Source organism: Chlamydotis macqueenii, chromosome 17 (assembly GCF_036417535.1).
Source record: "Chlamydotis macqueenii isolate bChlMac1 chromosome 17, bChlMac1.mat, whole genome shotgun sequence".
In the NCBI taxonomy this organism is placed as follows: Eukaryota; Metazoa; Chordata; class Aves; order Otidiformes; family Otididae; genus Chlamydotis; species Chlamydotis macqueenii.
The window spans coordinates 3,824,403-3,851,921 of NC_141572.1; the positions used below are offsets into that span (position 1 = coordinate 3,824,403).

Consider the following 27,519-nt stretch of genomic DNA (forward strand, 5'->3'; position numbering starts at 1 on the left):
AAACATCTGAGTTCGGCATTCAGTTGCCTAACTTATAATAATAATGGATAACATACTGTGAAAACATATCTGCATATCGTCCATGAAATTTATTGCCAAAATTGAACACAGCAGGATATTGCACAAAGTTCCAGAGGGAGCATGAGGATGAATAATGGTGTAGTCATCCTTTCCTGGCAAAGACCGCTTACGAAAGCATGAAAAGGGGCAGAACGTGAGCAGAACATTTGGAGAACACTCTGCATTACCTCAGGAGAACAGATATGCTGTGCAGTCATCATTTTGTCTGAGTTAGAGGTGAGAAAAAGAGTTAATGCCACCAGAATTCAGTGTTAAATGAGTTCCCGTTGTTATGTACAAACACTCAGAGAGGAAAAAAGTAACAATTTAGAGAATGTGCTAATGGCAAGACTAAAAGTACTTTAAGATCAATGAAAAACCAGCACAGCAGTTTTATGCTGCAGAAAGCAGTAGATGCAAGGCTGGCTTGATCCAAACTCACTGAAAACCATGGAAGTTATTGGCGGCTCAGCAGCAGAGGTCTCATGCTCAGTCATGTACGTGACCTGCAGCTCCTCAAGGTCATGCTTCTCTTGCCAGAAGGTTTCCCTGCCACAGGGATCTGCACCCCGAGCCTGCACTATCGCGGCCCTGCTAGCTCAGAACTGGCAGCTGGAGCGCGATGAGCAGAATTTACTCACGCAAGTCAAGCATTGGGATTACATTCGTCGTACAACTGAAGGCAAGCGCAACGCCGGCGCGTTACCAGGAGTACAATCGCTGGCACTTACTCGGCAAAGCCACACGCAGAGATGTTTCACTAGAAAGCCAGAGCGAGCGTTGGCCTTTGAATCTCCCGCACATGACTGAAACGGTTTGTCACAGAGACTCCCTCGAGCTCCAGCGTGACCTTCTGCATTTCGGACGGGAGGTTTTAATTGGAAATCGGCATTTAAGCACGGCCATGCGAGGAACGGGGTTTGGCACAGCCCCAGCCTGGGCGGTGCGGAAACCCCCGCACCTGGGCCGCACCGTCCCCTCGCGCGCGCCGCCATCCTTCCCGCCCAAACCCTCCCGCGCGCCCGCCGTCCCTCCCCGGGCTGCCGGGCAACGCCCCCTCAGCCGCTCACCCAATGCCTTTCCGCGCGCCGCTGTTTCTGACAGGACAGCTCTGCCCGCCGCGTTCTGATTGGCTCCTCCCTGCTCATTAGTTTCTCCCGAGTGCGGGCCCCGCCTCCTGCGCCGCGCGCTCCCCGCCTCAGGGTTTAGGCGGTCCCTGTTTGAAAAGTCCCTTAATGGCCACCGTAGCACGGGCCGTACGTGGCAGTGGGGCTGTGCCGGCCTATGAGCGGCGGCCCCGTGCCCCGGAAGGGGCGCGGCGCGAGGCGGAAGTCCCCCCTCCCCTTTTCCTGCTGGCCCGCCGCTCGGTGCCCCCTCCCGCTGGGCTCCGCCATGTCGCCGGTGCGGGCGGTGCTGGCGCTGCTGGCCGCGCTGGCGGCCCCGGCCGCCGCCTACTTCGTCAGCATCGACGCGCACGCCGAGGAGTGCTTCTTGGAGCGGGTGCCGTCTGGTACGAAGATGGGGCTCATTTTCGAGGTGGCGGAGGGGGGCTTCCTGGACATCGACGTGGAGGTGAGGCGGGACGGCGCCGCGGCGGGCTGACCTTGGGCCGCGCTGAGGGGAGGGAGGCCGGGCCCTGTCCCGCCGCCGCGGGGCTGCCCTGGGGCTGGGCCCCTGCCCGTTCGTCTCCCCCCACCCCCGCCGCGTGTGGCCGTGGGGGGCTCGGGGCGGCGGCCGGGAGGGCGGCGGAGGCGATGCCCTGTGGAGGCGGGGGGGGGGGGGGGGGGGGGCCGGGGGGGCAGACACCGGCTTGAGGGAGCTGTAAACCGCCCGTGGAGTCTGGGACGGTCCCGCCTCGTTGCGGAGGCTCCGTGCGGCGGGCTCGTCCCCGGCCTGCGGGGAACAAGGGCTCCCTGCCCGGTCGGACCGGGCCTCGCGAGGTGGCGTGGGCCCTCTGGGAGCGGACGAGGTGTTTCTCGTGGGGGTTGCGTTCCCTGAGACTTGTTGTTTCTGCTGGTGGTGCAGAAGGCAGCCTTCCTCCTTTCAGAGCCGTTCTCTTGAGATTTTCTCCGCTGTTCTGCTCGATGTGATCTTGTGGTAATAAACGGTTTGGCGCGAAGAATGACCAGGGTTACTCGTTACAAAAACGTGTTGCTTATCCTGGGAGCAGCGTGTCTCCCTTTGAATCCAAATGTGTTGGCTTTAATCAGGTTGATTGCCATCTTGCAAGTTGTAGGTAAGTCCTTGTCTTCAGGGAGACGTCAAATCAGTAGGAGCATTATAAATCAGGATTCTTTTCATCTTGGTGAAGAGCAGGCAATTGCTTCTTTGGGATAACTTAAACACGAGAGAGTTGTGGCTGAAAGTGAGTGTAGTAGTTTAAAATTACACATCGCTCCAATACAGGACAGAGTGAGGAATGTAGGGAATCCCATTCAGGTGTCCCTAGTGGAAGCCCAGCAGCAGAGTTTGGTGGCCTGCTGAGATGGACACCTTAAGATCACAGTGGCCCTGGGCGCTCCGTGCTCAGGCCTTCAGGCCGTTTGAAATGATAACAATGCACTGCTGTATGTCTAAAGCAGTATTGATGTATGGGAGATGTATTTTTTTTTTTCCTTTTTGATTTCTTTCAAGTGTCAGAGATAAGATTTCCCCTGCCTTTGGTAATTTGACCAACAGCCAAGACTGTAGATAGCTTGTGATTTACTTGTTCTTGAATGCCTCTTATCTTGGCTGCAGAAGGCCAGCAAGAGAGGCTTTTGTAGGACTTTCTTTACCCAGAAGTTGGTTGGTGGTGTGTTTTTTTTTTTTTTAAAGATTTCTGTGTAGAAAAATGCATGACTGCTGCTGAGTTGTGGGAGGGAAAGTATGAAGAATGCTGAACCAGTGAGATTACAGATGGTATTGGTAATTCTGACAGGGTGACTTCAGAATGTGCATGCGGTGCTGTAATGGTGTATTTAAACCCACTGTATTTTAAATAAAATGTGTGATACTTTGTTTTCCCCATGCAGATTACAGGGCCTGATAATAAAGGAATTTATAAAGGTGATCGAGAGTCCAGTGGAAAATACACGTTTGCTGCCCACATGGATGGAACTTATAAGTTTTGCTTTAGCAACAGAATGTCCACCATGACTCCCAAGATAGTGATGTTCACTATTGATATCGGGGAAGCTCCAAAGGGGCAAGACATGGAGACAGAAGGTGAGGAGGACTCCTGGAAAGAAATTCGCTCCAGCTTGGGAGCTTTTCCCTACATGCATGACTTCTAGGATTTTCAGAATTCCTGTTTCTTCAGGCTGTTTAGTTAGCTGTTCTCTTGCACAGCTACAATGGATATGGATGTTTTTAGGTCTCAGTACATGATTTAATGCAAAATCATCAGGGAATTGGCCATCTGCAGAAACTAATGCTTTCATCCTTTAGTCTTTCCATCAGTTTCATTCTCTGATTTCTAGTTTGCTCAGCAGTACGTAGACTACCACATGCATTAGTTCAGCTCTTTGATAAGTGTGCTAATATAAGATTTTTCTCTTAGCCTTGTAAATTACTGTTTTATCTGCAGCCTTTTGTCCTGTACTTGTGTTCATCTCTTACACTTTTCTCTAGGTGGTGGAGATACCTGGGATGGTATGTGTACTGCTTTTTGAAAGCTCGTTAGCATCTTGTCTTTTGCATACGTTTATTCACTAACAGCTAACGTTTGCTTTTTCTCTGTAACATTTGTTTGTAGCATGAGAATGTCTTTTTTAATAAACTACATAAAAGGTCTGATTCTGAGCAATGCTGAGCACCCACAAGCTTCCATCGAGAGGTTTATATACTTGGCAGCTCTTGGGATCAAGTCCTTGAACTGTCCATGACGGTTTGTCTTCAGGTGGTTAGTTATTATTAACAGAAGATTTAATTAGGAATTTTAGGTGAAATTAAACTAAAACACTGAACAATCTATCCAGGAAGGCTGGATATTTTAGGCGATTTTTACTGTCTGTTGCTAGAGTGGGTGTTGAATAATTAAGGGATTTTTGGAAGCAATGAGCTGCTTCTATGAATTACCAGTAGTGTTACAAGGGGAAAAACTTCAAACTTGTCATTTGCTGTAAAAGAAATAAACAATGTATTGGGTAACATCTGACAAAGTTTTATTTAGGAAATCACTAACTGTAGCTAGGAGGGCAGTAAATTCTTGTTTTCTATTTTAGCAAGTAAATAACTGTGTGCATTGAGTGCTGGATATCACTTGAAAAGTAACAAATTCCCAACTTTTCAGTTGTTTTTTTTTTCTTTTTTTAAAGACTCAGTTAAATCTTTTATTGAGTCTGAATATATCTATTATAAAGAATATCAGTGCAGCTTTAAATTTTTAAGGCAAACACTTTTTCTTGAGTGTATTTTTTTCAGTGGATTTAAACAGTCCCTGCAACCATAATTTCTTCTCTTACTAATAAACTGCACTCACTGCAATGACCAGTTGGCCATGAAATAAGAGATTTATGATATTAGCAAAGTGAGTGTGGTTTACACAACTCTAAGATTTTAACTGCAACTTGTATGAGTGTTATTCTCTGGTCCTCTTTTTGACTGTTCCCCATAAGGTGCGTATTTTGAATAGCTTTATTTTCAGATTGTGATCTGAAGCACTTGCTTTGTAAATAAAAACGTGGTAAGGTAGCTTCAAAGTCAAGGAAGTCCCTTCAATGGAAAATGCGTTGGTTTTGTGACTTTAAGAGAGCTGATTGCCCAGGCCGTGTCTGTGGAAAGATCTTAAACTTCTCTTGTTGCTAGAAAACTTTGAAAATTACTTGCATAATTTACAAATTTGTAACTGGACAGTTCTTTGAGCATGAATGTATTTTAAAGATCCTGGAATATACAGTCAAATCGCTAAATCTTGGTCTCTGATCCTTCCATTTGCTGAGCAATCTCAAGCTAGTCTTCCGTTATTGGTTTGGTATTTTCCTCCTCTTCTGCTTTCACAACACACCAGAACCTGAAGCCAGTTCCTGCCCTCTGCCAGGCCCCTTTGGCATTGTTTCTGCTGAATGCTGTGCTTCAGCTAAACTGGAAGATCACAAGATGTGATATGTTGCTTCGGAACGTGATCTCGTTTTGCCAGCATCATGATCTTAAGCTAAATTCTCAGTCGTTCTATTTTTGCAAGCTTAACAACTAGGAAAAGCTGTGATGTTCAGATAATTTGCTTGGAATATATTGGATGATATTGGCAAAATAGATGCTAGTGTGTGGTATTGATCTCGTGTGTTCTTATATTCTGTTTTTCTGGAAAAGTGTGCCCATATTGGAAATAAGTGGTCTGTACTGACTCTAACTTGCGTGTCTTCTGCCTTCTAGTCGGATGTTGGAGAAAGATGTTTTCCCACTTATTAAATACCAGAGAGTCATGTTAGGAAAAGTGGCGCTATGAAAACTGAACTTTACTTTGCTGTAAGGATAGAAAGTTTTCAGTTGTACAGACTGCATTTTTCAGAACTTTGTCTGTGACAGGAAATGAAATATAACCGTTTGTGAATTTTAACAAGTTGTTTTTTGAGTCAGTAACACACTTTCTGATGCTTCTGAAATTATTCCACAGCTCATCAGAACAAGCTAGAAGAGATGATTAATGAGTTAGCAGTGGCCATGACAGCTGTAAAGCATGAACAGGAGTACATGGAAGTTCGTGAAAGAATACATAGAGCAAGTATGTGTCTTTCCTAAATGCCTTCTCCCCTTTCAAATGAAATATGATTTAAAACGGAAGTCTGTGAAAGCTATTCCAAGTTACTAAAGAAAAATTTAGAACAAGTTCTCAAGGACCTGCCCATACAATAAATATGGTTGATGCTTGCAGTCTTCCTTAGATTGACTCACCTCTTGTATAATGAAGATTGTTATGCAAAATAATCTTTTGTTAATTGGTGTGAATTCTGTAGTTCTTTTGGCATATTCATAAAGATATCGGTAATTATATGGTTCCCAGGGACAGACTTTGGTTGAACTATTACTTCCTACTATTATTTGGGTGTGTCTTAAAAATTGAGCCAAAGTGTTTTTGAAATATTTCATTGAAATAGGTAGAACTACTGTTATTTCCAAGTAGAGAATATGGTTAACTCTCCAGTCACAACCCTCAGAAACACTTTAAAAAAGCTTTGAAGTATGATAGAGCCCTAAATGGTGCGTTAGGGGAAGCCCAGTGAGAATAAAGGGCTAGTACTTTCAAATGTAAAAATACAGCCTTGTATTAAAGCACTCTTCCTCAACTTTTTGAACCTATGAGTATCTCCAGTTTTATTACTTTTATTACTAATGGTCTGATTTAAGAAAATGCTGAGGTTTTAGAACCAAAGATGATGAACCTTTAAAGATTTCAAATTCCCCACTTGACTTTGAGACTGTAATATGCAACTGTCAACTTGAAAAAGCAAGTGGCTTGTGTTTGGCAGTTACAAGCTTCTGTCTGGCCTCTTTGAAGGTGGGTAGAGTAGAGAAAGATGTAGCGTGTATCCAAAGTTGAGGGTAAACATCTGCTTGCATGGCACGGTTCAAGACGTTCAGAAAAATACTGCCCCCACCCCCAGCTCTCCGATCTCATCTCTAGGACTGCAGGGTCCTTCTGGGACACTTGTAGTGACATGGTGCAAATATTGGTGATTTATGTGCAGTGCTTCAGTTCCAGTGACAAAGTATGTTTTAAGTTGGTTTTAAATGCTTTGGTACTCACTACTTTTTTTCTTTTTTTCTTTTAACAGTTAATGACAACACAAACAGCAGAGTGGTTCTCTGGTCGTTCTTTGAAGCTCTTGTATTAGTTGCCATGACACTGGGACAAATCTACTATCTGAAGAGGTTTTTTGAAGTCCGGAGGGTTGTTTAAGAGTACTTTTCCAGTCCTGGATTTCAGTTCACTGTCTACCAAACATCCTGGTCACAAAAAAAAAAGTCACTTAGTTTCTGAACCCTCTTTACTGAACTGTAAAACTTATTTGCTTATGTTCCTTCCTAGTTAAAAACGAATTGGTTTTATATATCTTCTGTGGCAAAAGCTGTGCTGGAATCTTGTCACTTAATTGGCATAATTTTTTCACCTAAATCTGCCTAGTCTGTATGCTAAGCGAGGTCCAAGCAAACTGCAAATACTGTAACTCAGCTGTAGTAACAAGCAATGTCGATGTCTTTTCTAACTTTGTTTTCCCCTGTTTCCATACTCGCGGTTCTATCTGGGGAAACGGTACATGCCCCTAACATGACTGTTGGCGTTTTTGACATCTTTAACCCTGCAGTGGGTGTTACAAAGTTGAAATAATCCCTTCTTCACTTACATAAACTGCCAAGGAGAAGCGATTGGAACTTTATTCTGTTAATTAATAGAAGACAGCTGACCACTTCCAATCTGGTATTCGTACTCAGTTGTTTTTTAAAAGAAAGCCTTCAGTTATTATCCTAATTGCATCAACTTATTCCCAAAGTTGTTTTAAATTAAGTAGTTGATATGAAAAGGTGTTTTCTCCTTTCATTACCAGTTTCCTTCATTGTATGGTTTTTAGTCTTTCCCAGGTTTTGTATCGAAGCCAGCTGTGTGCAGTGTCTTGGCAAACAGCGGTTAACCCTTTGGTTTTTGCAGGTCCAAAGCTCAGACTGTTGGCGCTACCGCGGAATGCGTTAGCGTTCAGGAAGCCTGGATTCCTGGTGCCAAAGGGTTAATGGTTCTGGGGGTTTATTGCGATGCTATGCAGCCCTTGTATTTAAGTGAAGTGGCAGTCTCTGCCATTATCTGATGATCATGATTAGCGTAATGCTAAATACTGGTGTGTTTTCTTTTTCAGGCACATGTAGATTTGTTTTTGTATAAAGTTACTTTCCTCGGTATCTGATGATTGGTTTAAAAATTCAAGAAGCGTCTGATGTGGGTGCTGAGCCAGGATTATGTTGTGACTGATGTATATTAGTTGTAATCATTTTTGGGGGTGGGATGGGGTCTTTTCCAGGGGGGAGCCTCTACAAGTAACACACAACAGTTTTGTACAATTAATTTAAAATTTGTTACAGGTTTTCATGTTCCAGGTAAAGTTTTTTCAACCTTGGGCAAACACTTGCAGCAGTTCTTCAGAAAGGTGGCTGTTACACCTTATTGCGACTGTTGTGTGCCAATATTTTTGTGTAAAACACTTAAAATTGAATTCTAAGATGTACATTTAAAAATTGCTTGTGAATCTAAATATGACCCAGGTTCGATAAATAAACAAATTCTTTAAAAAAAAAAAGTGGTTTTTTTTTCTTTGATACTTTAAGAAAGTACAGTTTAACACAAAGGTGTTTTTTTTTTTTAATATAAAGTATTTCTTAGGATATCAGGAATTTGTCCAAATGCCGTCCCACTTTGTGGGCAGGCGGAAGAAATTGCAGGTAATTCTAAACCTCCGGCTTTGCCGCTCCGCTCGGGGCGGTTGGGTGTCACAGTGCTTCTGTATGACCTGCTGAAGTACCTGCTATTAGGCCTTAAAAATAAGACTTTTTCGCTACATCCGCAGAGCGGTGGCTGCTACCCGCTTTGCTCATCGAGGAGGCAAAAGCCGCTGGGTCCGGCCGGGGGCTGCGGCAGCCGGTGGTTCCTGCGCCGGAACCAAGGTGCTGCGGCGCCTGTTTCCGCGCGGCCCTGCCGAGGCCGGACCGCGGGGCGGGTGGGGGGGGAGGCCGGGTGACGGATACGGCCGGGGCGCGCAGTAAAGATGGAGGCGGTGACCGAGGGGAGCTGGGAGTCGCTGCCCGTGGCGCTGAGTCCGGGCGTGCTGCAGGCGCTGCGGGAGCTCGGCTTCGCCCGCATGACTCCGGTACAGGTGAGGGGGCGCTCCCCCGCCCGCCCGCCCGAGGCCCGCGGCTGTCCGCAGAGCGGCGGCGGGGTGGCAGGGCCCGGGGAGAAAGAGTGCGGGCGGTGTGAGCAGCGCCAGGGCCCGCCCGTGCGGGTCAGGGACGGGCGGTGCGGTCGGTGTCAGTGGGCTCGGTCGCAGCCCCGAGGCCGTAGGTCAGAGCAGACACCGGATTTTGTAGCAGCGAGGGAAGTCGCTGCCCTTGGCTTTCCCGTCACTGTCTCAGCTTGGGCAGTGCTGACAGAGAGCTTTGATGTCCCTTGGAGGGATTTAACCTCCGATTTATTTCTGTCAGAGCAAATTCATGCCATTTCTCTTTTTTTTTATTTTTTTTTTTTTAGTCTGCAACTATTCCACTCTTCATGAGTAACAAAGATGTTGCCGCAGAAGCGGTGAGTGCTTCTTCTTGGTTGAGTTTGTTGTTTTTCTTGGTTTGTCTCTGGAGCTGAGGGAGGACTGACTCTCCTGCCCTTCTCACAGGTAACAGGCAGTGGCAAAACCTTAGCGTTTGTGATTCCCATACTGGAAATTCTTCTCAGACGGGAAGAAAAATTAAAGAAAATGCAGGTAAGATTAAGTTATTCAGTCCTGAATGTATTTTTATGAAGTGCCAATAGGATATGATGATTGATAAGGAAAATTGCGTAAGCATAAAGTGACTGTGTGCTCAGCTCTTTGGTGTAACAGTAACAATAAACTGCTTAAAACTTAAATATTGGAGTGCTTTCTTTGCACTTAGATATGACTTCTTATTTGACATAATCAAAAGAGGTTTCTGAGCTGTTAGAAAAATGTTTTGAAATATCAGATACAATGATGTACTGCAAACAAGAGTCTGAATGCTTTTTAGTGCCCGTTGACTTTGAATGCGTTTTAGTGTACGGAGAACTTGTGCTGTGATTTGCTGTTCGGTGGCGTTACTAGATACTGCTCATTGGGCAGAGACGTTTTGCGCATTGGTATAGTCCCTCTTTCACAGATATTTTCTGTTATTTTGCATACTTTATTGTATTTCTATGGAAAGGTTTTGTCTAAATCCAGGCTGATAAATATGGCTCATATCGGCTTAGCTTTTAAGGGAGAATTTTGCCCACATCTTTCTTCAAGTTTATTATTTTCCATAAATTCCTTTTGTTTTTCATATGCAGGTTGGAGCTATAATTATCACACCAACGAGAGAATTAGCTATTCAAATTGATGAGGTGCTATCACATTTCACAAAACACTTCCCCAGGTTTAGGTGAGTGAAATTTAGGCTCGCTGTGACCATCGTTCCTTTTTCTTTGGACGTAAGAATCTGTCATTCGTGAACTAGCAAAACTTAACTTTGACCTAAATCTTCCTGTTTTATTGTTTTAGTCAGATTCTTTTAATTGGTGGTAGGAATCCCATGGAAGATGTTGGAAAGTTTAAAGAACATGGGTGAGTTGATTGTCAGTGATTTTTATTGGTGCCTTACAGCTGTGATTTTTCTCCTTGTCTTTAGGGTTTTCAGATTAGGGCTTTAGTCTTGCTGGTGCTAAAATGTGCTGGTACTGCGTGAGTGTGTTAAGGTGCATGCTGAGGAAGTTGGGGATGCTTTTCCTTGAGTGAGATATGCCATGATGAGGCAATAGGAAATTAGTACCATTTACATACTCTTTGGGTGAAGAATATGTGCAACATGGTGAACTGAAAACTGTCTTCACTGAATATTTCAGTTCTTTTTTTCTTCTAAATGTTCATAGAATCACGGAATGGTTAGGGTTGGAAGGGACCTTTAAAGCCCATCCAGTCCAACCCCCCTGCAAGGAGCAGGGACATCTCCAACCACATCAGGTTGCTCAGAGCCCCGTCCAGCCTGGCCTGGAATGTTTCCAGGGATGGGAACTAGCCGTTAGTACGACTGGATGTTGTACTAGTGAGATTGAGACCGTGCTGACCAATAATTTTCTGGAACTATTTAATGCTGATGCCCATGACTGAGTTTTGAAGCAATCGTATTTCCACTGGTACCAAATATTTGTTCTAGCTGATAGCTGCTTTCCGTGGTTGCTGATTACATTCTAAACTTGTATTACTGCAAACGGTGTGCCTTCACCTCAGCGTTTTTTCTCCCATCTCATTGTATCTGAAAGGCACTGAAATGTGAGTACGGTTAGAAGTGACAAACTGAAATTGTTTTATTGATGAATACAGTCAACTTGAGTGCCGGTTTGTGCTCTGGTAGTTATGTTAGTAGCTCCCCAAAGTCTTCACCTTGCGCATTTACAAAGTTGCTGTGTGTCTTGTGCACAAACAGCGGGAACATCGTTGTGGCTACACCGGGGCGCTTGGAGGATCTGTTCAGAAGAAAAGCAGATGGGCTGGATCTAGCAAGTTGTGTGAAGTCTCTTGATGTGTTGGTATTAGATGAAGCTGACAGACTTCTAGATATGGGCTTTGAAGCAAGGTATTGAAATGATAAATTCTAGTAATACTTCTGAGGTTTTAAATGAATTCATATGTGATTGATGTGAATGAACGTGGCCTGCAGTGACCTTTGTAATTAGGTTTGTGCTGTTTTGTTTTTTTACCTCTCTTTGCTCTGTTGACTATATAAAGCAATTGCTAGGAGAAGAGAATCAGCAAAGAGTGGATCCTTGATGAATAGAGTTTAAAATTTATTTTTTATGGTGTATATTAGCATATGCTGTATTAATGTTTGATTAAGTGTCATTATTTACACATCAGAATGGCTTAAAACACTTTAAAAAATAAGCTTTGATGTCCCTTTTCTCTTTCTCTCACAGTTAAGATAATTAGCTCAATAGAAGATTGGCACTTGATAACAAAAAATATTTTGTTTATAAACTCTTTAATTCCAGTGATCAAGCTTCTTTCTGAGGGAAGTCTGGGGACAGTTATGTTTTCCATGTGCTTTCTTGCAGTTTAAATGCCATTCTGGACTTTTTGCCCAAGCAGAGACGGACAGGTCTGTTCTCCGCAACTCAAACTCAAGAGGTGGAGAACCTGGTGAGAGCAGGTCTCCGGAATCCCGTCCGCATCTCTGTGAAAGAGAAGGGAGTGGCAGCAAGCAACACACAGAAAACTCCAACACGCCTGGAGAACTATTATATGGTGTGAACCTCGGGGCTGTATGATAGTTTCTTGTTCCCTTTCCTTTTTCTCTGGTTCTGTCAATAAGTTTTTTAGTCTTGGCCAGCAAGGATCACGTTAATAAAGGAACCATAAATCTCAAAGACATACAGCTCTTGTGGGTTCTCTGAAGATCAGTAACCAAGCTGAGGAGAAAGATCCAAATAAGTAGCCCTGTTGTTGCCTGCTCTGTGAGTTTTATTTGGCTGGCCAGGAGTTGTTGTAACGCTAAACTAGCTGCAGTGCTGCGGCTTCCTGACCTGCTTAGAGTGAGCGGGTATGGGAGGAGACTCTGGCAATTTCAGAGCAGCGGCTGAGGGAAACCTGAGAAACTCATGTGGCAGAGGTATTGTGGCTGGGGATGGGAAGACTGGGAGTTTACATATTTATTTTTACTTAAAATAAGATGCATAAAAGAGTGATATTCTACATGATGGACTGTGGTACAGATGATCAGTGTTAACAAATTATGACTGTAGGCATCCATCAGTGCACAACGAATGGAGGAAACTGGCAGATCACTTTGTGTCAAGGCCATTTTCTTACTTTTTTTTTCCCTTTTGCCTTGTGTAGATCTGCAAAGCAGATGAAAAATTTAATCAGTTGGTGCATTTTCTTCGACAGCACAAGCAGGAGAAACATCTAGTCTTTTTCAGGTAACTCCATTGGGGTTTCATTGTGAATGTAGTGTGGTGTTTTATTACTTAAATTCCAAAACAGCGCCCTGTGTTGGCAAGGACACAGCTATTTAAAAAGTCATTCATTTTAGCATCTGTCTCTTAGAATATGGTGGATAACTAGAGATGGATCATTGCTTCACGTCAGGATTGCATTAAGCAGAACATATATTTTAAATGCATTTTTAAAGTAAAGCATAATAAATTATTATTATATGCTAATTGTAAAAATAATACACATTTTAAATAAAAATAGGTAATACTGTATATGTTTGAAAGGTCTCAGACTGCTCTAGCTTGACTGTCTAAACCAGATTAAAAATGCAGCCTAACTTTTTGCTTTTATGTCTGTCTTTATCACAACAGCACATGTGCCTGTGTGGAATATTATGGGAAAGCTTTGGAATCCTTAATTAAACAAGTGAAAATAATGAGCATTCATGGGAAAATGAAACACAAGCGTAACAAGATTTTTACCGAGTTTCGGAAGCTCCCAGGGTAAGAACATATGAATAGGCTAAGCCAACCAAAAGTAAAAATAGGGAGGGATATGTGATTTTGTCTGACAATATTATTCTGCCGCTTAAGCGCGGAAGAGTGGCATTGTGCTGAGGAGAAGGATGAGTGGCTGAGGAGAAGGATGCTAGTAGCTGGTTCTGAATGGATTTGATAACATGAACTGTGCTTAGGTACTCCAAGTATGATCACAAACAAAGTGAAAATGTGGCTGGAGCACGGCCAGTGTAATTTAGAGAATCCACGTGGCAGCGTGGAAGGTGCGGGGACACGGATTGAGGATATCCTGCAGCCTATGACCTTGTCACGTTTGTGCTGCTTGCTAGCCAAACATTTGCGCTGTGAAGCCCATCGTTTCTGCTGCTGTCTGTGCTAACTAGGCACACTGTACTGTCAAGCGCTACAGGCACACACTAGCCCTGCTGCATAAACGTACCATCAATATGGAACTGGCAGAGAAAATAGCCTTTGCCTGGTTGCTGACGAGAGCGGAAACCCAGGCTGCTGTTTTGTTAGTACATGAGCAAGAATATGGCAACACAACGCCGTATTTTACCTGCAGGAAAGCAGTCTTGGTCAGCTTTGCAGGATGTTGTTAAGACGCTCTTGCCCCGTTAGCTGTCATTTTTTATTGTATGGGACCTGAGTTTTAGTGTTTTATATTATAAGAAAAATAATTACCAACAGACTGGAAGAACAACTGTTTAAAATGGGATGCTAAAACTGGCAGTCTCTTAGGTCTTTTATTAAACCGTTTATAGCATTACGTTCAGCTGTGGTGGATGCAATGGTAGCTTAAAAATAGAACTTGCAATAGGGAACTGATTTTTTTTCTTACTGATATGCTGGCTGTAATGTAAACCACGTTTCTTTTCATAATGTTATGCAGAAATAGTTTTAGTTGGTGAAAGCTGCAACTACCTTAACATGTTTTGTCTCTTTTCAAAAAACAAATGTTGTAAAATGTTTTGTTCTCGTTCTCCAGTGTAGATGTAGAATACACAATTGGGAGGAGACCGCCTCTTCTCAATTAACAGTTTAATGAAAGTATGTTTTTTTTTCTTCCTAGTGGCATTTTAGTTTGCACTGATGTGATGGCCCGTGGCATCGACATTCCAGAAGTACACTGGGTTTTACAGTATGACCCGCCTAGCAGCGCAAGGTACAACTTCAGATCTTAAGAACCTTTACCCTACTTATGTCCATGTTACTGTACTGTTCAGGTATAAATTGGGAACACACAACTGTGGAAAACACGTTTAATTGCTATGTGGAAATTAGTGAACACACAAAATAGTGCGTATATAGCACACCGTGTTTTCCATTCCATAACATTTGCCTTTTTGCCGTCTGTCTAATATTTCAAAATCAGACTGAGCACCTCCTGTTGAGATAGCCCTGCGTTGTGTTGTTTCAGTGCCTTTGTGCATCGGTGTGGTCGAACAGCACGGATTGGCAACGTAGGCAGTGCACTTGTATTTTTGCTTCCCATGGAAGAATCTTACGTCAGCTTTCTCTCGATCAACCAAAAGGTCAGTAGGCTTTTATTCTACCCCAGACCAGGAAAGGGCAAGGGGAGAGGCTTACTGACAGGAGTTTTGAAATCACAATTTATAGGACTTAAGGTCATACTCATAGATAATGTTTTAACAGAGGTGCACAGTTTAAAAAAGACAAGAGCCGCTTATTAATCACCAAATGCAACTGTCTGTTAGAACACAATTGCTCCCAGTGTTCTCTACTGAGTTTGTAACAGCAATATGTGATGCATTGAGTAAGGAAAGGCTTTTCATTTCTAAGGGTCTGTAGACTGAGCATTTCCAGAAGGGCAGTGCTGTTTTACGCTCCTGTCCCCAACCCTGCCACCACCAGTTTACATGCTGCACCCTCTGTGCTGTTTATTTTAATTCCCTGGGTACCTGGTCCTGCATTTAGGGGATTAATTGTATAAATTCTCTAGAGCCCTGCTAGGGAGAATGTCCCTTGGTAAGGCACAAAATGAAGATGTTGCCTGTCTCGAGCTGTAGCGTGCAAGTTCTGCTGGGCCAGGACAACCAAGCGTGGGACCAAATGGTGAACTGAGCGTTGAAATGGCCGGGGGAAAGGGGCTCAAAGCCGACTGAAGATGAACTGAGGAAGAAGCGTGTGTTTGAAGTTTCACAGTGCATTTTAAATTATTTGGCTGAACTTTTCCTTTGTTGTTTTTATTTTTCTGGTTTTCAGTGCCCCATGCAGGAAATGAAACCACAGACAAATGTGTTAGATCTTCTTCCAAAAGTGAAGTCTATGGCCCTAGCTGACAGGGCGGTGTTTGAGAAAGGGATGAAAGCCTTTGTGTCTTATGTCCAGGCTTATGCCAAACATGAGTGTAATCTGATCTTCCGAATCAAAGGTAATTCCCAGCAGCAGTTGGTATCTTTTACTGTTCTTTTCAGAAGACAGTATTTGGTTTGGGAAAAAGCATAGTGTTACTGTCCACGAGCTTCAACTACTGATTCCTGATCTCAAATTTACTTTCTGCACCATCAGATTCTGACAAAACTCCTATTTTTTTCAAGCAACTTGTTTCTAATTTTTTTTCAAGATAAAACATTTAATTAGTGAGTTTGACCAAACTGACACAAGAATAAAGTGACTTAGTACTTTGTTACTAGTATCAAGTATAGAATGCAAACAATAAATATTTTTTTTTTTCTGTGACTTCCTAACTGAAATGACCTTTTCATCAAGCAGGAAACTGACTTTATAACCTTTATTTTAACAGATCTGGATTTTGCTAGCCTTGCCAAAGGTTTTGCGTTGTTAAAAATGCCAAAGATGCCTGAATTAAGAGGAAAATGTTTTCCAGACTTTACTCCAGTCACTGTTAATACGGACTCAATTTCATTTAAGGATAAAAATAGAGAAAAACAGAGACAAAAGCAATTAGAACAACAAAGAAAAGAAAGAGAGGAAAACGGAGGGAAAAAGAAATTCGTAAAGAACAAAGCCTGGTCTAAGCAGAAAGCCAAGAGGGAGAAGAAAAAGAAAATAACAGCTAAAAGGAAGCATGAAGAGGTAAACTGTAGCAGTTCTATTAAACTGCATGTGATTACTGGAGCATAGGTACATACTTTCAAATGGCAGAGAGCTCTGGGATTTTAGTGTGACGGAATTTATGACTGTAAATTACCCTTTTAGGACCTTGACGGGCAAAGCTTTAAAAAGCTTCTCTCTGTTTGTGGGGTTTTTTTTTAAAGCCAAATAGTAAAACAACTCAGCACTCTGATGCTAGTCAATAATGCTGCTAGCATAGGCAGCATAGATTTTTATTTCTCAGAGGTGCAGCAGTATAGCATGACGGTAGACAGTACTTGATTTTATTTTTTTTTTTTCCTCTTTGTTTTTTTCAATTCTCAACAAGTGTAACTGAGAGCTAGTTAGTTTCCTAGGTAGAGATTGCTTGCAAACTCCTGGCAAAATGAATTGTAAACTTCTTGCGTGCAGCTGTATAGAATTAAAACTTTTTGGTGTCATGTTTAATTTGTTATTTTTCAACTATCAACAGGGCTCTGATATTGAAGATGAGGATATGGAAGAGTTGCTGAATGACACAAGACTCTTGAAAAGATTAAAAAAAGGAAAAATTAGTGAAGAAGAGTTTGAGAAGAAACTAACAGGCAGCCAGAGTAGACTCAAAGCAGAAACTGTTGCTGACTTAGAGTCTGAAGGTTGACAGTTATTCTCACCACACTTTTACATTAAAATACTGCCAATTTCAATAAAACTGTATTTTTTCTAACAAAATAATGATGCAGAGAACAGAACTGATCAAATTTCTTCATAAAGAGACCTGGCGTCCATAAAGACCTACAAACAAGCTTGCAGTTAAGAACAAAGCTAAAAGCATTGCTCTTGCAGATTTCCATTAGCAGCCTTGTGCATTCTTTCATTTTGTTTTTTTCCAGGTAGGTACCACAGATCAGTAAATAATGGCATACCTCAGAATGAGTCTGAATACATCATAAGGTATTTTATTTTACAATATCGAAATACTCCACTCATCTTTAAAATAATTTATTTTGGGTCTTTAGAAGCTGCAGTAACTTCTGGATTTTTTTTTTTTTAACAATGGTCCATGTTTTGCTTTAAAAACTGACGAAGGCTGATAATTACATTAGTCCTTATAATGTCGTCTCCTTACCACGTCCATATAACTTGTATCATCTTCCAAGTTCTTACAAGTGTGATAGTCATTGAAGAAGATGATACGTCCTGTACACTGCGTCTTCTGTTACAGATAGAGTTTAATAAGTTCATCACTGACAGCTGATGGAGTTAACACACCAAGGTCTGTAAACAGTAACGTAATTAGTGATGGCGATGTGTAGTCAATCCAGGGATGCTCCTCCGTTAGATTCTGACCTGTTTTCAGAGTGTCTGCTTTGTACTAGAAGGAAACAGAGACCATTAGTTATTGCACAACTGCAAGTTAAAACCTTGTTCGGGCAAGAGCAGTACTACAGTCTTGAGCAGATGTTTGTGGTAAAACTGAAGGAAGTCAGTTGCTTCAAAATGAGGCATAGGCTGGTGCCACCTTGGTCTCAGCTGTTTTATCTTCTGTATAAAGTACAATTTGTAGTTTTGAAGTCTACAAATTTAACTGTTTCTTGCCCTCAGCTGTTCCTGTGCCCCAAAGGAACCACTTTAGGAGCTAAATGTTAGTACTGTGACAGATTATGGCTGTAACATGAAGCAGCTCCATATTACGTAAAGTAAGCTATAGTAGAGAGGTGCAGCTAAATGAAGACCTGCTTAGATGAAAATAAATCATAGACACTTAAGTATGCATCTTAGCTGGCTAAGAAGTAATTTGAATTTCTCTTACCTTAAACTTATCTGGCACATCCTGCTGATTTAGAGGGAAAAGTCTTACAAACTTGAAACTTTCTGCTACCACATAAAATGGCTTATTCTGAGCTTTGGCACACACAGCAATTTGGTTAGTGCCAATCTGTGGAGACAGACAGAAAACAACAAGCAGACTCGGTGTTAGCATGACATGATGCTGCCAGTTACCAAAAAGAAATAGACTTTTACTGAATAATGTCCAAACAGAAAAGGTTTTTCAGAAAGCCTTGAATTTTTCAAAGAAACCAAACTTTAAAAGTCTAGAGTTTATGGAATGAAGTTATAAACTCACTACCTCTTACCTTGTTAATAATGCCTCCGCTTTCAACTACACCTTCAGCACCAACTAACACCAGGTCCACTTTCTCCATAATGTAACTGTTCAAAGGGGGGAAAAAAATCTTGGCTAACTCAAAAAATGACTCACTGAACAGAACAGAAATCAGTAATTCACAGAGTCTGTCACTTTCCTGAACTAGCTTCATCTACCTATGTAAGTCCATGTGTAGTGGTAATTTAGCAAATACCTTAAGAAACCCCAAAATGGTAACGGGTATTAGAAAAAAAATGTAACCTTTTTGCTACCTCGGGATTTTTTTGTTGTTTGGTTTTTCTCTGTTTTTTTTTTGTTTTGTTTTGGTTTTTTTTTCCCTTCAGATATCCCCAAGTTCTACACTTCGGTCTGACTCAATTTTTGATTCTAACATGCAAACATCAAATACTTGTTTTGTAGCAGGCGTATTCTCCTAATCATGCAGCTAAAGGTGTAACTTGTCCAGCTCGCTTGACAACTATGACAAACTTAAGGAACAACCTCTGTAGTTTGAAGAAGCTTCTAGGAAACTTTTATATAACATATGAAAATAAAATTTGATAAACATTAAGATTTAATGATCAGACTGACCCAACTGCAGCATCCAGAATCACAGTCACGGGAATGTTCAGCTTCCTCAAGGCTTTTGCCATTTTTTGCCTATTTAAAAAAAAAACCAAACAAGTTTGACTCTTAAAAGTCTTCTTTAAAGACAAAGCTAGAAAAATATTGTCTGAGAGACTGAAACCCATGACTGCCCATGTTCCTTTGCTTGTAGTTTTGGTTTATGATGTACCCCCTGATAGAAAAAAAAAAGCTTATTGTGTAGAAATGGAAACAGATGACAAGAAAACCCGTAAAAGTCAAGTCAGTTTGTTTTAGCAGTCAGGAATTACAGCTACAGAAAGACGAGTCAGTGAACTATTATTAAGATGACAGATTACCTAAACTCTCTCAGCTTTTCCATCAACAGAGTATAAGAAACAAGAAATAACGCAATACGTGGGGTGCACTGCTAGAAGCTATTTCAGTGAAGCCGGAAAATCGTATGTACCTCACTTGGCTGAACGTCCTTGATTCTAGGAAAAGACTGGTTTGCAACGTGAATTACCCAGTCTGTAGGATCTCCCACTTCACTATGCAATAGCGTATGCTCTGAAGAGGGAAAGCTTGCTCTCTTGCTATCAGTAATACACTTTATTTGGCATCTTCAAACAACAGAGTTAGCTAAATGTTTTACTTTGCTATGCTTAAGATAGTACTGATAATTTTAGCCTACTTCTGAAACAGGCAACTAGAAATCAATTGTCTCCTGTCTGCCAAGGAAAATGTAGGTTGCCTGGCACTGACTAAAAGTTTTTAAACCTTTGAGGAACACCTAGGTACCACTCTTATTAGTTCTGGAAATTACTTGCCAAAATTTGTTTTTTTTTTTTTCACTTGGCCAGAATAATGTGATATTATTAGTGACGACTGTAACTTAAAATGCTGCAAACAAGCCTAGCAGCTTTTCTTAAGGTATTAAGAAAATCTTAAGATTTTATGCTAGCTGCAACTAACCCTCTTAACCAAGATAAAATGCAAATTAATGAGTACTTGCCCTGCTTGATCTGGCTGTGATTCAGTAACATAAACGCTGAATCGCTTCTTTGCCTCAACAGCTGCTTCTAACACTCTGAGGACCACTCTTGAGTAGGCATGTGTCAATATTCGCTGTCAAAAAAAAAAAAAAAACCAAAACCAAGCAGACATTACTTTTTGCTGAGCTTTGGGAAACTTCTACGTTTGTTAATGGTGTCATGGCTTTTACTTCACACAACTGCCCATCAAGGTTAAATAATAATGTGTGTCACTTGTATTCTACAAATCATAGGGCAGCAAACCACTCTGAGCTGGGCTTTATGTGGCCCGCCCCGATGCGGCCAAGGGGTGATGATCTGGTACTTTAAATGGAGACTTGAAGCTGTGACTCCTCAGCAAGTCATAGAACACAAGTTAAAGTTGGATTGCATGGAAAATGAAGTCGGAGGAGGAGATGAGTCTTAACAAAATAAGCCAAAGGGTGATGTTACATCTATGTACTTGCAGAAGCTGCCATCAGACAACGGTGTTGTGAATGTTAGTGAACTTCCCTCCCCTTCTGTTTTTCCATTACTGCAAGCAGCAGAGCACAGAACAAGAGTGACCATGCCTCAGCCCACTTACGGCACCATCTCTGATGAAAGGATGACAAAGCTTGGCGATTTTGTTCCTGCAGAGAGAGACTTTCCTGAGGAAGATCTCCCCGCGCTCAATCATGATTTCTTTGCACTTGGAGTAGTCCTGGAAAACACCGCCACGTCTGCTGTGAGGCTGGAGGGTCCCCCCGCAGCAGGCAGCCCGGCCCAGCAGCCGCCCCTTACCGAGTACTCCAGGGAGGTGAGGCTGATGAAGCGCAGGAAGAGCTCCCCGCCGGAGGACACGGCCACCGAGGAGTCCACCCGAGACAGGGTGTCGATGGCGGCTCGCAGGCTGCTCCTCAGGCCCTGGATGGTCTCCCCTGGGGAGAGGCAGAGGGGCACGGTCAGGGTCTCGCCGACACGGCCCTCGCCGTGGGGAGGCCCGGGGCAGAGGAGGGGGGACCCGGGCCCACCTCGGTCCTGCTTGAGGAAGCCCAGCAACGCGCGGATGGCGGCCACGGCCGAGGCGACGTCGGGGTCGTCCCTCAGCTGCGCCCTGAAGGTTTCGATCAGGTCTGCAAGGCAACCGGGCGCGTCAGGCTCAGCGCAGCCCAGCCCGGCGCTACCCCGCGCCGCCCGCCCCCCGCTCCCGTTACCGTCCGTGCTCATGGCCGCGGCCGCTCCGCTCCCCGCCCGCCTCGCCTGGACGCACCGAGTGACGCGCCCCGGTGTGTGGGTGACGTAACGCCGTGCCGTGGCGTCATCCCCGGGCGCCGGGCGCAGCTGGGGGCTCCGAGCGGCGCAATGAGCGCGGGTGAGGCGGGGGGCGCAGCCGGCGGGGCCCGGCGGCTCCGTCGTGAGGAGACAGAGCAGAGGTCGAGAGCGGGGCCCGGCTCTGTCGCTCCTGTCCCTCCGGAACGAAGCTCCGCCGGGCCCCTGGGACCGCCCGCGCTGCTCCTGGCCGGCGGGTTTCCCCCGTGGGCTCGGCCCGGCTCCGGCTCCTCTGAGCTCCCAGCGGTCCCGGGCGGGCCCCTCTGCTCGGGGGCCTTCAGTCGCTGCTGTTCGGCGTTGGCAGGGAGCTTGGGGTGACGCTGCTGTGTTGTCGCTTTTTCAGATGATGAGCTGAGCCTGCTGGTGATCATCATCGACACCAACCCCATCTGGTGGGGGAAGAAGGCGCTGGGAGAAGCTGAGGTACGTCTTCTGCGCGTTGGTGATGCTGACCGTGCTTTCTGAAGGAAATAACTTATTCTTTTTTCTTTAAATCTTAGTAGGTAGCCAACAAATGGGATTATTCTTTGATTTCTGAACTATGGTAACATTGCCTCATAAAACAGATGTTAAAATACTATTTCAAAACCAGGTACCCGGTGTTGTGTACTTGTCAAAGCGTTTTTCTACGTGTCCCCTCTTAAGAAAGGAAGATCTTTCTGCATCTTAAAATTCAAGTTCTTTTAACTGCAGTTATTGGAGAGATTTCCTCTAAATTACTTAACTGTAAATGTTACTGTGTTTTATCTGCTTTCTTCTTTTTTTGAACAGTTCACCCTATCAAAATGCGTCGATGCAGCGATGGTACTGGGAAATTCGCACTTGTTTATGAATCGCACCAACAAACTTGCTGTAATAGCAAGTCACACGCAGGAAAGGTATGGTTGCTTCTTAACAGTGTAACGGTTTCCTGTGTCCTGATTTTCTTGTTACATTGAAGTATGTAATCAAAACCAGATTTAAAATGCATAACGTATCATTTTTTTAAAAAGAGAAATTAAATAAAAGTGTGTGGGAAAGAAATAATCTTAGTGCCTTACACAAAGCAACAAAAGGTTTATAAGACAGAAGGGAGATTTAAACAGAATTTTACTTCAAAATACAGAGAGAGAGCAGATGGTAGAGATGTGGTGAGCAGGACAATGCAAGTGGCAGAAGTACCCCATTTAGTGGATATTTTTTCTTAGATATTTGTGAGTCTCAGGGTCTACCCTAAGTCCAGGCATGGTATCTATTGGCCAATTCTCTTAAGAGGTGTCTTGAAAGGGAGGAGGTGAATGTGGGTTTTACTCCCCTTTGGGTTTGAAGATTGCCTGCCTTATGTAGTTTCTTTAAGGTCTAAAGTATTAAAATTATTTGAAATTATACTTCACAGTGTTGCTGTCTACAGCTGAGTAAGCATTTTTTTCTTACAAGGTTAAAGACAAAACATGAGTACTTTGTTTTTTTCTCTGTTTCAGCCGTTTCTTATACCCTGGGAAGCGTTGGGCTTTTGCAGATGTCTTTGGAGATGGTGGTAGTTCCATGGAATCTAATTGCTCTGGCAGCAAGGATGGAAAATATGAATTGTTAACAGCAATAAATGATGCAATTGCAGAAGAGATTAAAGACCTCATGACAAAAAGTAAGGAAAAGAAAATTCTAGGCTTAATATGCAGCATTGCAGAACACTTGGACTCGCAAGGAGTTGTAGGAATTTATCTTGATTGTGTGAATTTTAATATGTTTAAAGTAGATGTGTTTATTATGCTTGACAGTTCAGGCCTCTGCATTAATACTATTTGCCAAAGCTAAAACTTGTAATATTTGGTACAGTGAGGTTCAGCAGCTGTTTTTATACAGAAAAATAACTTTTGCAACTTTTATTGTATTGCAGGTGACATGAGGGGCCAGCAAACAGAAACTCTGTTAGCAGGATCACTTGCTAAAGCACTTTGTTGTATCCTTTTTGATCGCACGCTCTTCAAAGCCTTTATTTAAAAACTTTCTTAAAATACTAATTAAGTGTTGCTATTCCTATTCTGTAATAATACTCAAAACCGAAACATTTGTCAAATAACTGTGGGTCATGCTTATTAAAATGTGTGTTGGCTGAGGTGGTGAATTTGTGGTATGGATACTGGAGTTATTTCCAATAATAGAATGTAGATTCCTTGATCTCAGCTAATGTAGATATCAACAAGATGAGCAAAGAGGTAAAAGGTAATGTCTTTTCTCCTTATATATATATTTGAATCAGAATAACAGATATAAATGCATATGTACGTACAAACAAATACGCATATGTTTTGACACCTGTCCGTTTCCCAAATTGGCAATAATAGGTACGGGTTTATCCCCATAATTTGAAGTTGCCCAGTTTAAACTAGGTCCGGGTAACGATTCGAAGTAAAGGACTTAATCATTAGTCCACACTCTTACTCTGATTTTCTGTTGCATGCAAGTGAAATGAGTAAAACTGAAACTGGAATCTCTGTGGAATAACTGGAGGTTGAGAGGAACTTTCTGAAAGTCACATGATGTGCAAATCCTCTTCCAAAGGGACCACCTGCAGAGCTGCGATCATAGTTGAATTTCTTACTCAGTTTTCGTCTTCCTTTTGTGACTTCAACCATCAGGAAGAGCACTATTTGTGCAAATAGTTTTGCAAGGAGCATCTTGTCACTGGGACTGCAAGACAGTTTTGTATACATACTTTAACTGAGATGTTAGATCTAACATCCAGGATGTTAGATTTCTAACTGAGATGTTAGGTGCTACAGAATTAGAAGGGCAAGCTACAGGTGATAGAAATAATGTGCTCATGTGTTTCTTTTTCTTTTTAATACTTAGCCAATCAAGAAATGAAATCAAGGATTTTGGTAAGAACTTCTGCTCTCAGTTTTCTTTTTGTCTTGAAATGCAGTGATATTATGTAGGCTAACAAGTTTGAATTGTTTTATTTAGGTCATAAAAGCAGCAGAAGACAGTGCATTGCAGTATATGAATTTCATGAACGTGATCTTCGCAGCACAGAAACAGGTGAAGTTGGCATTTTTTTCCTATGTATTTTATTAATGTGCAAAGATAACAAAATTGTTCAGTTCTCTTATGTTCTGTTCTGGTTTTGTTAGTGAGGGGGGGCCTAAGGTGGGAGCTTCTGTAGGAAACTGCTAGAAGTTGCTCCCCTTTGTTCAGTGGACTCGGCCGGGCCTAGGGCGGACCCGCTGCTGGCCAAGGCCGAGCCAATTGGTAGCAGAATGTCCCGTGATAACGCCTCTGCGATAACGTATTTAAGTAGGGGAAAACAGGAAAAAGAGGAGGAGAAGATGTGAAGCAGCTGAGCGGGGGGCAGAGAGGGGGAGGCGCGAGCCTCATGGGCCTTGCAGGCCTCACCCTCTGGCCTCCCGCCGGGCAGCCGACTGGGCCCAACTCGGCCCGGCCCGGCTGCAAGAAGTGGAGAGGAGATGAGAAGTGAATAAGATGTGAAAAGGATCCTGAGAGGCGTCTGCCAGCCTGTTGTGAGGAACGGCTGCAGACGCCAAGGTCAGTGAAGAAGGAGGGGGAGGAGTAATATGGCTCCTGGCCAAGATTCCTCTGCAACTCGTGGTGAAGACCATGGTGGAGCAGGTTGTCCCCCTGCAGCCCATGGAGGCCCACGGAGGGGCAGAGATCCACCTGCAGCCTGTGGAGGACCCCACGCCGGAACAGGTGGAGGCCTGAAGGAGGCTCTGGCCCGTGGAGGGCCCGCTGGGACAGCTGTTCTGGAGGAGCTGCACCCCGTGGAAGAGATGACCCACGCCGGAGCAGTTTCACGAAGGACTGTGGCCCGTGGGAGGGACCCCACGCTGGAGCAGAGGAGGAATGCGAGGAGTTCTTCCCCTGACGATGATACAGCGGCGTAAAACAACGCGTGATGAACTGACCGCGACCCCCATTCCCTTTCCCCCCCCTGTGCCGCTCGGGAGGGAAGGTAGTAGAGATAATGTTAAGCCCGGGAAGAGGGAGGGTGGGGGGAGCGAGAGACAGACTGCGTAGTCTGGTCCTGATCAGGGCTGAACTGCGACATGTTCTGATCAAGTGAAAGAGCTTCCATATGGCTGTGGTGGCCCTGCAGCTGTAAAAGCATGTGCATTTATATGTGGAGTGCGTTTATAGTGGAAACAGGTCATGACAGTAACGCTGATGAGGCTATATTGATCCTAGCTGAATTTGTTTTTAATGCATTTAATCTATTTTCTTGCAGAGTATTTTGATCGATGCCTGTGTCTTGGACTCTGATTCAGGTCTTCTACAACAGGTACAGACTTCCTAGTCTTATCTGCTGTTCGCGTTTATTCACAGGTACTTGATGCTAGATAGTTTGACATATTCTAAAGTTCTCTTCTTTCCTTTGTTTCAAGAGTGGGTGTGCGAATATGTTCACTGAATCTGACAGTTCCAAGATGCAGGCTTTGTGCAGCATGTGGATATTTTAAACATCCTGTTAATCTCATAAAACAACATTTTGATCATGCTCTCTGCTTTCCAGGCTTGCGACATTACGGGTGGCATATATTTGAAAGTGCCCCACATGCCATCCCTTCTGCAGTATTTGTTGGTAAGTCATTTAAAAAACACTTCAATGTTTTTCCTGTGTCAGATGTGAAATCTTACTGACTTCGTGGACAAGGTAATATACACCACTCCAATTTGCAAAATATTTTTTCCTCTTCTCATGCAGTGGGTATTTCTCCCTGATCAGGAGCAAAGATCACAGCTTGTCCTTCCACCTCCTGTTCATGTTGACTACAGAGCTGCGTGCTTCTGTCATCGAAATCTTATTGAAATTGGTTACGTGTGCTCTGTGTGCCTGTCAAGTAAGTTTATAAATATTTAAGAGTCTGATTTCTTAACATTCAAATGAACTGGTTTAGTGAAAGCCAATTCTTTTATTTTCCAGTATTCTGCAACTTCAGTCCTATTTGTAGCACATGCGAGTAAGTGTGTTTTCTTGTTTCGGGGTGGGTGTGGAAATATGTTCAGTATATTTGAAAGTTCCTTTTTTTATGTTGTTTCAGGACTGCTTTCAAAATATCATTGCCGCCTGTCATGAAGGCTAAGAAGAAGAAATTAAAGTTAGCTGGGTAACAACACTATATACAAGCGTCACTACCTCCTCCAGTAATTCCATGAAACAGAATGTACATGAGAAATTGATGGCACTTTCTATTGGATACGAAAGAGAACTGTATGCAGTGTTACTACTTGTTTTTTAAGGGATAAATATTTAAATCGCATGTTTTCTACACAGCCCTTTAAGTAACAAATCACTATATTACCATGTAACCTGTGCTGTTTTAAATACTAATTCTTAATTCCAGAAGTTACTGCCTGTTAAGAGACAGGCCTTGTGAAGTAGAAGGTATTCTGGCCACTGCAAATTTTCATACCTCCAAGTTACTTTCAAAGACAAGAAAGCTCTGATTCTTTCTGTATGTTGATGTAAAGGTAAGAATGACCGTTTCTGGTGTGTAGGATCAGAACCTTAGCACTATCTTATTCACGGACTTCAACTTCTTGCTAGCTTTCGCTAGCTATTTTTGGACTGAAACAGCATCAGTTTCAAAATAAATGAGCCAACATTTTAGAACTCACTTTTTTTTAAGGTGCTAATTGCCCTGCATGTGCACTCGTGTATTCACATTTCTCTGACTGTACTGTCTTTGTGGTATTTCTTTCTCAATTGGATATCTCTTCAGTTGTGAATAAGAAGGCCCTCCTTTGTTTAAAATAACTTCAATAAATGCAGACAAGCTGGCTAGTCTTTAAGGTTGTATTTTGAGACTGGAAAGTAGAAAATCTAACACTAATATACAGCAGGCACACAATTTTTTTTAGTATGTGATTTTATGTCTGGCAGTTGACAAGTAAGAAGGAAGGCTTTTGGATTGGTGTTTTTTATGTCAGAACATGAGGGTGTGCTGTCTACTGCTGAACATTGCTGTGGTTTGAACAAACAAATAATTTCCCCCTTTTAAAAAATTACTATATAGTTTGGTGTTTTAACGTGTTACTAGTAACTGATGTTCTCCTGAAGGGAATACAGAGAGTAATCGTTTCCTACGTCAAAAAAGACTTATATTTTTTTTTCCCCAGGGTGTATATTCCCCATGAATTTATGTCAT

The 27,519-nt window shown here is 42.9% G+C and overlaps 4 protein-coding genes across 14 annotated transcripts; 3 read left to right on the forward strand and 1 right to left on the reverse strand.

Annotated features, from left to right (window-relative positions):
- The first annotated feature begins 1,358 nt into the window (after positions 1-1,358).
- Positions 1,359-8,327, forward strand: TMED2 (transmembrane p24 trafficking protein 2). 2 transcript variants are annotated; one of them, XM_086761699.1, is made up of 5 exons: positions 1,375-1,632; positions 3,075-3,267; positions 3,673-3,693; positions 5,657-5,764; positions 6,816-8,327. In XM_086761699.1, the coding sequence occupies exons 1-5, from the start codon at positions 1,453-1,455 to the stop codon at positions 6,938-6,940; spliced, it is 627 nt and encodes a 208-aa protein (XP_086617825.1). In that variant the 5' UTR covers positions 1,375-1,452; the 3' UTR covers positions 6,941-8,327. The 2 variants fall into 2 exon arrangements, with proteins under 2 accessions (XP_086617824.1, XP_086617825.1); XM_086761698.1 differs by lacking the exon at positions 3,673-3,693 and having other exon boundaries at positions 1,359-1,632.
- Positions 8,328-8,784: 457 nt separating this feature from the next.
- DDX55 (DEAD-box helicase 55) lies at positions 8,785-20,724 on the forward strand. Of its 7 annotated transcripts, XM_086761244.1 has the most exons (16): positions 8,785-8,900; positions 9,272-9,322; positions 9,411-9,497; positions 10,079-10,170; positions 10,290-10,352; positions 11,212-11,361; positions 11,840-12,029; positions 12,621-12,703; positions 13,091-13,222; positions 14,310-14,402; positions 14,658-14,772; positions 15,464-15,632; positions 16,005-16,297; positions 16,788-16,950; positions 20,317-20,505; positions 20,608-20,724. In XM_086761244.1, the coding sequence occupies exons 1-15, from the start codon at positions 8,793-8,795 to the stop codon at positions 20,487-20,489; spliced, it is 1,962 nt and encodes a 653-aa protein (XP_086617370.1). In that variant the 5' UTR covers positions 8,785-8,792; the 3' UTR covers positions 20,490-20,505; positions 20,608-20,724. The 7 variants fall into 7 exon arrangements, with proteins under 7 accessions (XP_086617370.1, XP_086617373.1, XP_086617374.1 ...); XM_086761247.1 differs by lacking the exon at positions 20,317-20,505 and having other exon boundaries at positions 16,788-17,187; positions 20,608-20,665; XM_086761248.1 differs by lacking the exon at positions 20,317-20,505 and having other exon boundaries at positions 16,788-17,187; positions 20,611-20,628.
- On the reverse strand, positions 17,228-21,356 carry EIF2B1 (eukaryotic translation initiation factor 2B subunit alpha). 3 transcript variants are annotated; one of them, XM_086761250.1, is made up of 9 exons: positions 21,259-21,354; positions 21,076-21,177; positions 20,846-20,982; positions 20,649-20,765; positions 20,044-20,156; positions 19,035-19,103; positions 18,433-18,508; positions 18,108-18,233; positions 17,228-17,669 (listed from the first exon to the last, which is right to left on the reverse strand). In XM_086761250.1, the coding sequence occupies exons 1-9, from the start codon at positions 21,269-21,271 to the stop codon at positions 17,514-17,516; spliced, it is 909 nt and encodes a 302-aa protein (XP_086617376.1). In that variant the 5' UTR covers positions 21,272-21,354; the 3' UTR covers positions 17,228-17,513. The 3 variants fall into 3 exon arrangements, with proteins under 3 accessions (XP_086617376.1, XP_086617378.1, XP_086617377.1); XM_086761252.1 differs by lacking the exon at positions 20,649-20,765 and having other exon boundaries at positions 21,259-21,356; XM_086761251.1 differs by lacking the exon at positions 18,433-18,508 and having other exon boundaries at positions 19,035-19,100; positions 20,040-20,156; positions 21,259-21,356.
- GTF2H3 (general transcription factor IIH subunit 3) lies at positions 21,058-27,155 on the forward strand. Of its 2 annotated transcripts, none has more exons than XM_086761253.1 (13): positions 21,058-21,175; positions 21,717-21,796; positions 22,145-22,251; positions 22,834-22,997; positions 23,250-23,312; positions 23,546-23,575; positions 24,206-24,234; positions 24,320-24,394; positions 25,599-25,652; positions 25,884-25,952; positions 26,076-26,211; positions 26,295-26,331; positions 26,413-27,155. In XM_086761253.1, the coding sequence occupies exons 3-13, from the start codon at positions 22,175-22,177 to the stop codon at positions 26,480-26,482; spliced, it is 804 nt and encodes a 267-aa protein (XP_086617379.1). In that variant the 5' UTR covers positions 21,058-21,175; positions 21,717-21,796; positions 22,145-22,174; the 3' UTR covers positions 26,483-27,155. The 2 variants fall into 2 exon arrangements, with proteins under 2 accessions (XP_086617379.1, XP_086617380.1); XM_086761254.1 differs by lacking the exon at positions 21,058-21,175 and adding an exon at positions 21,351-21,416.
- Positions 27,156-27,519: the final 364 nt, after the last annotated feature.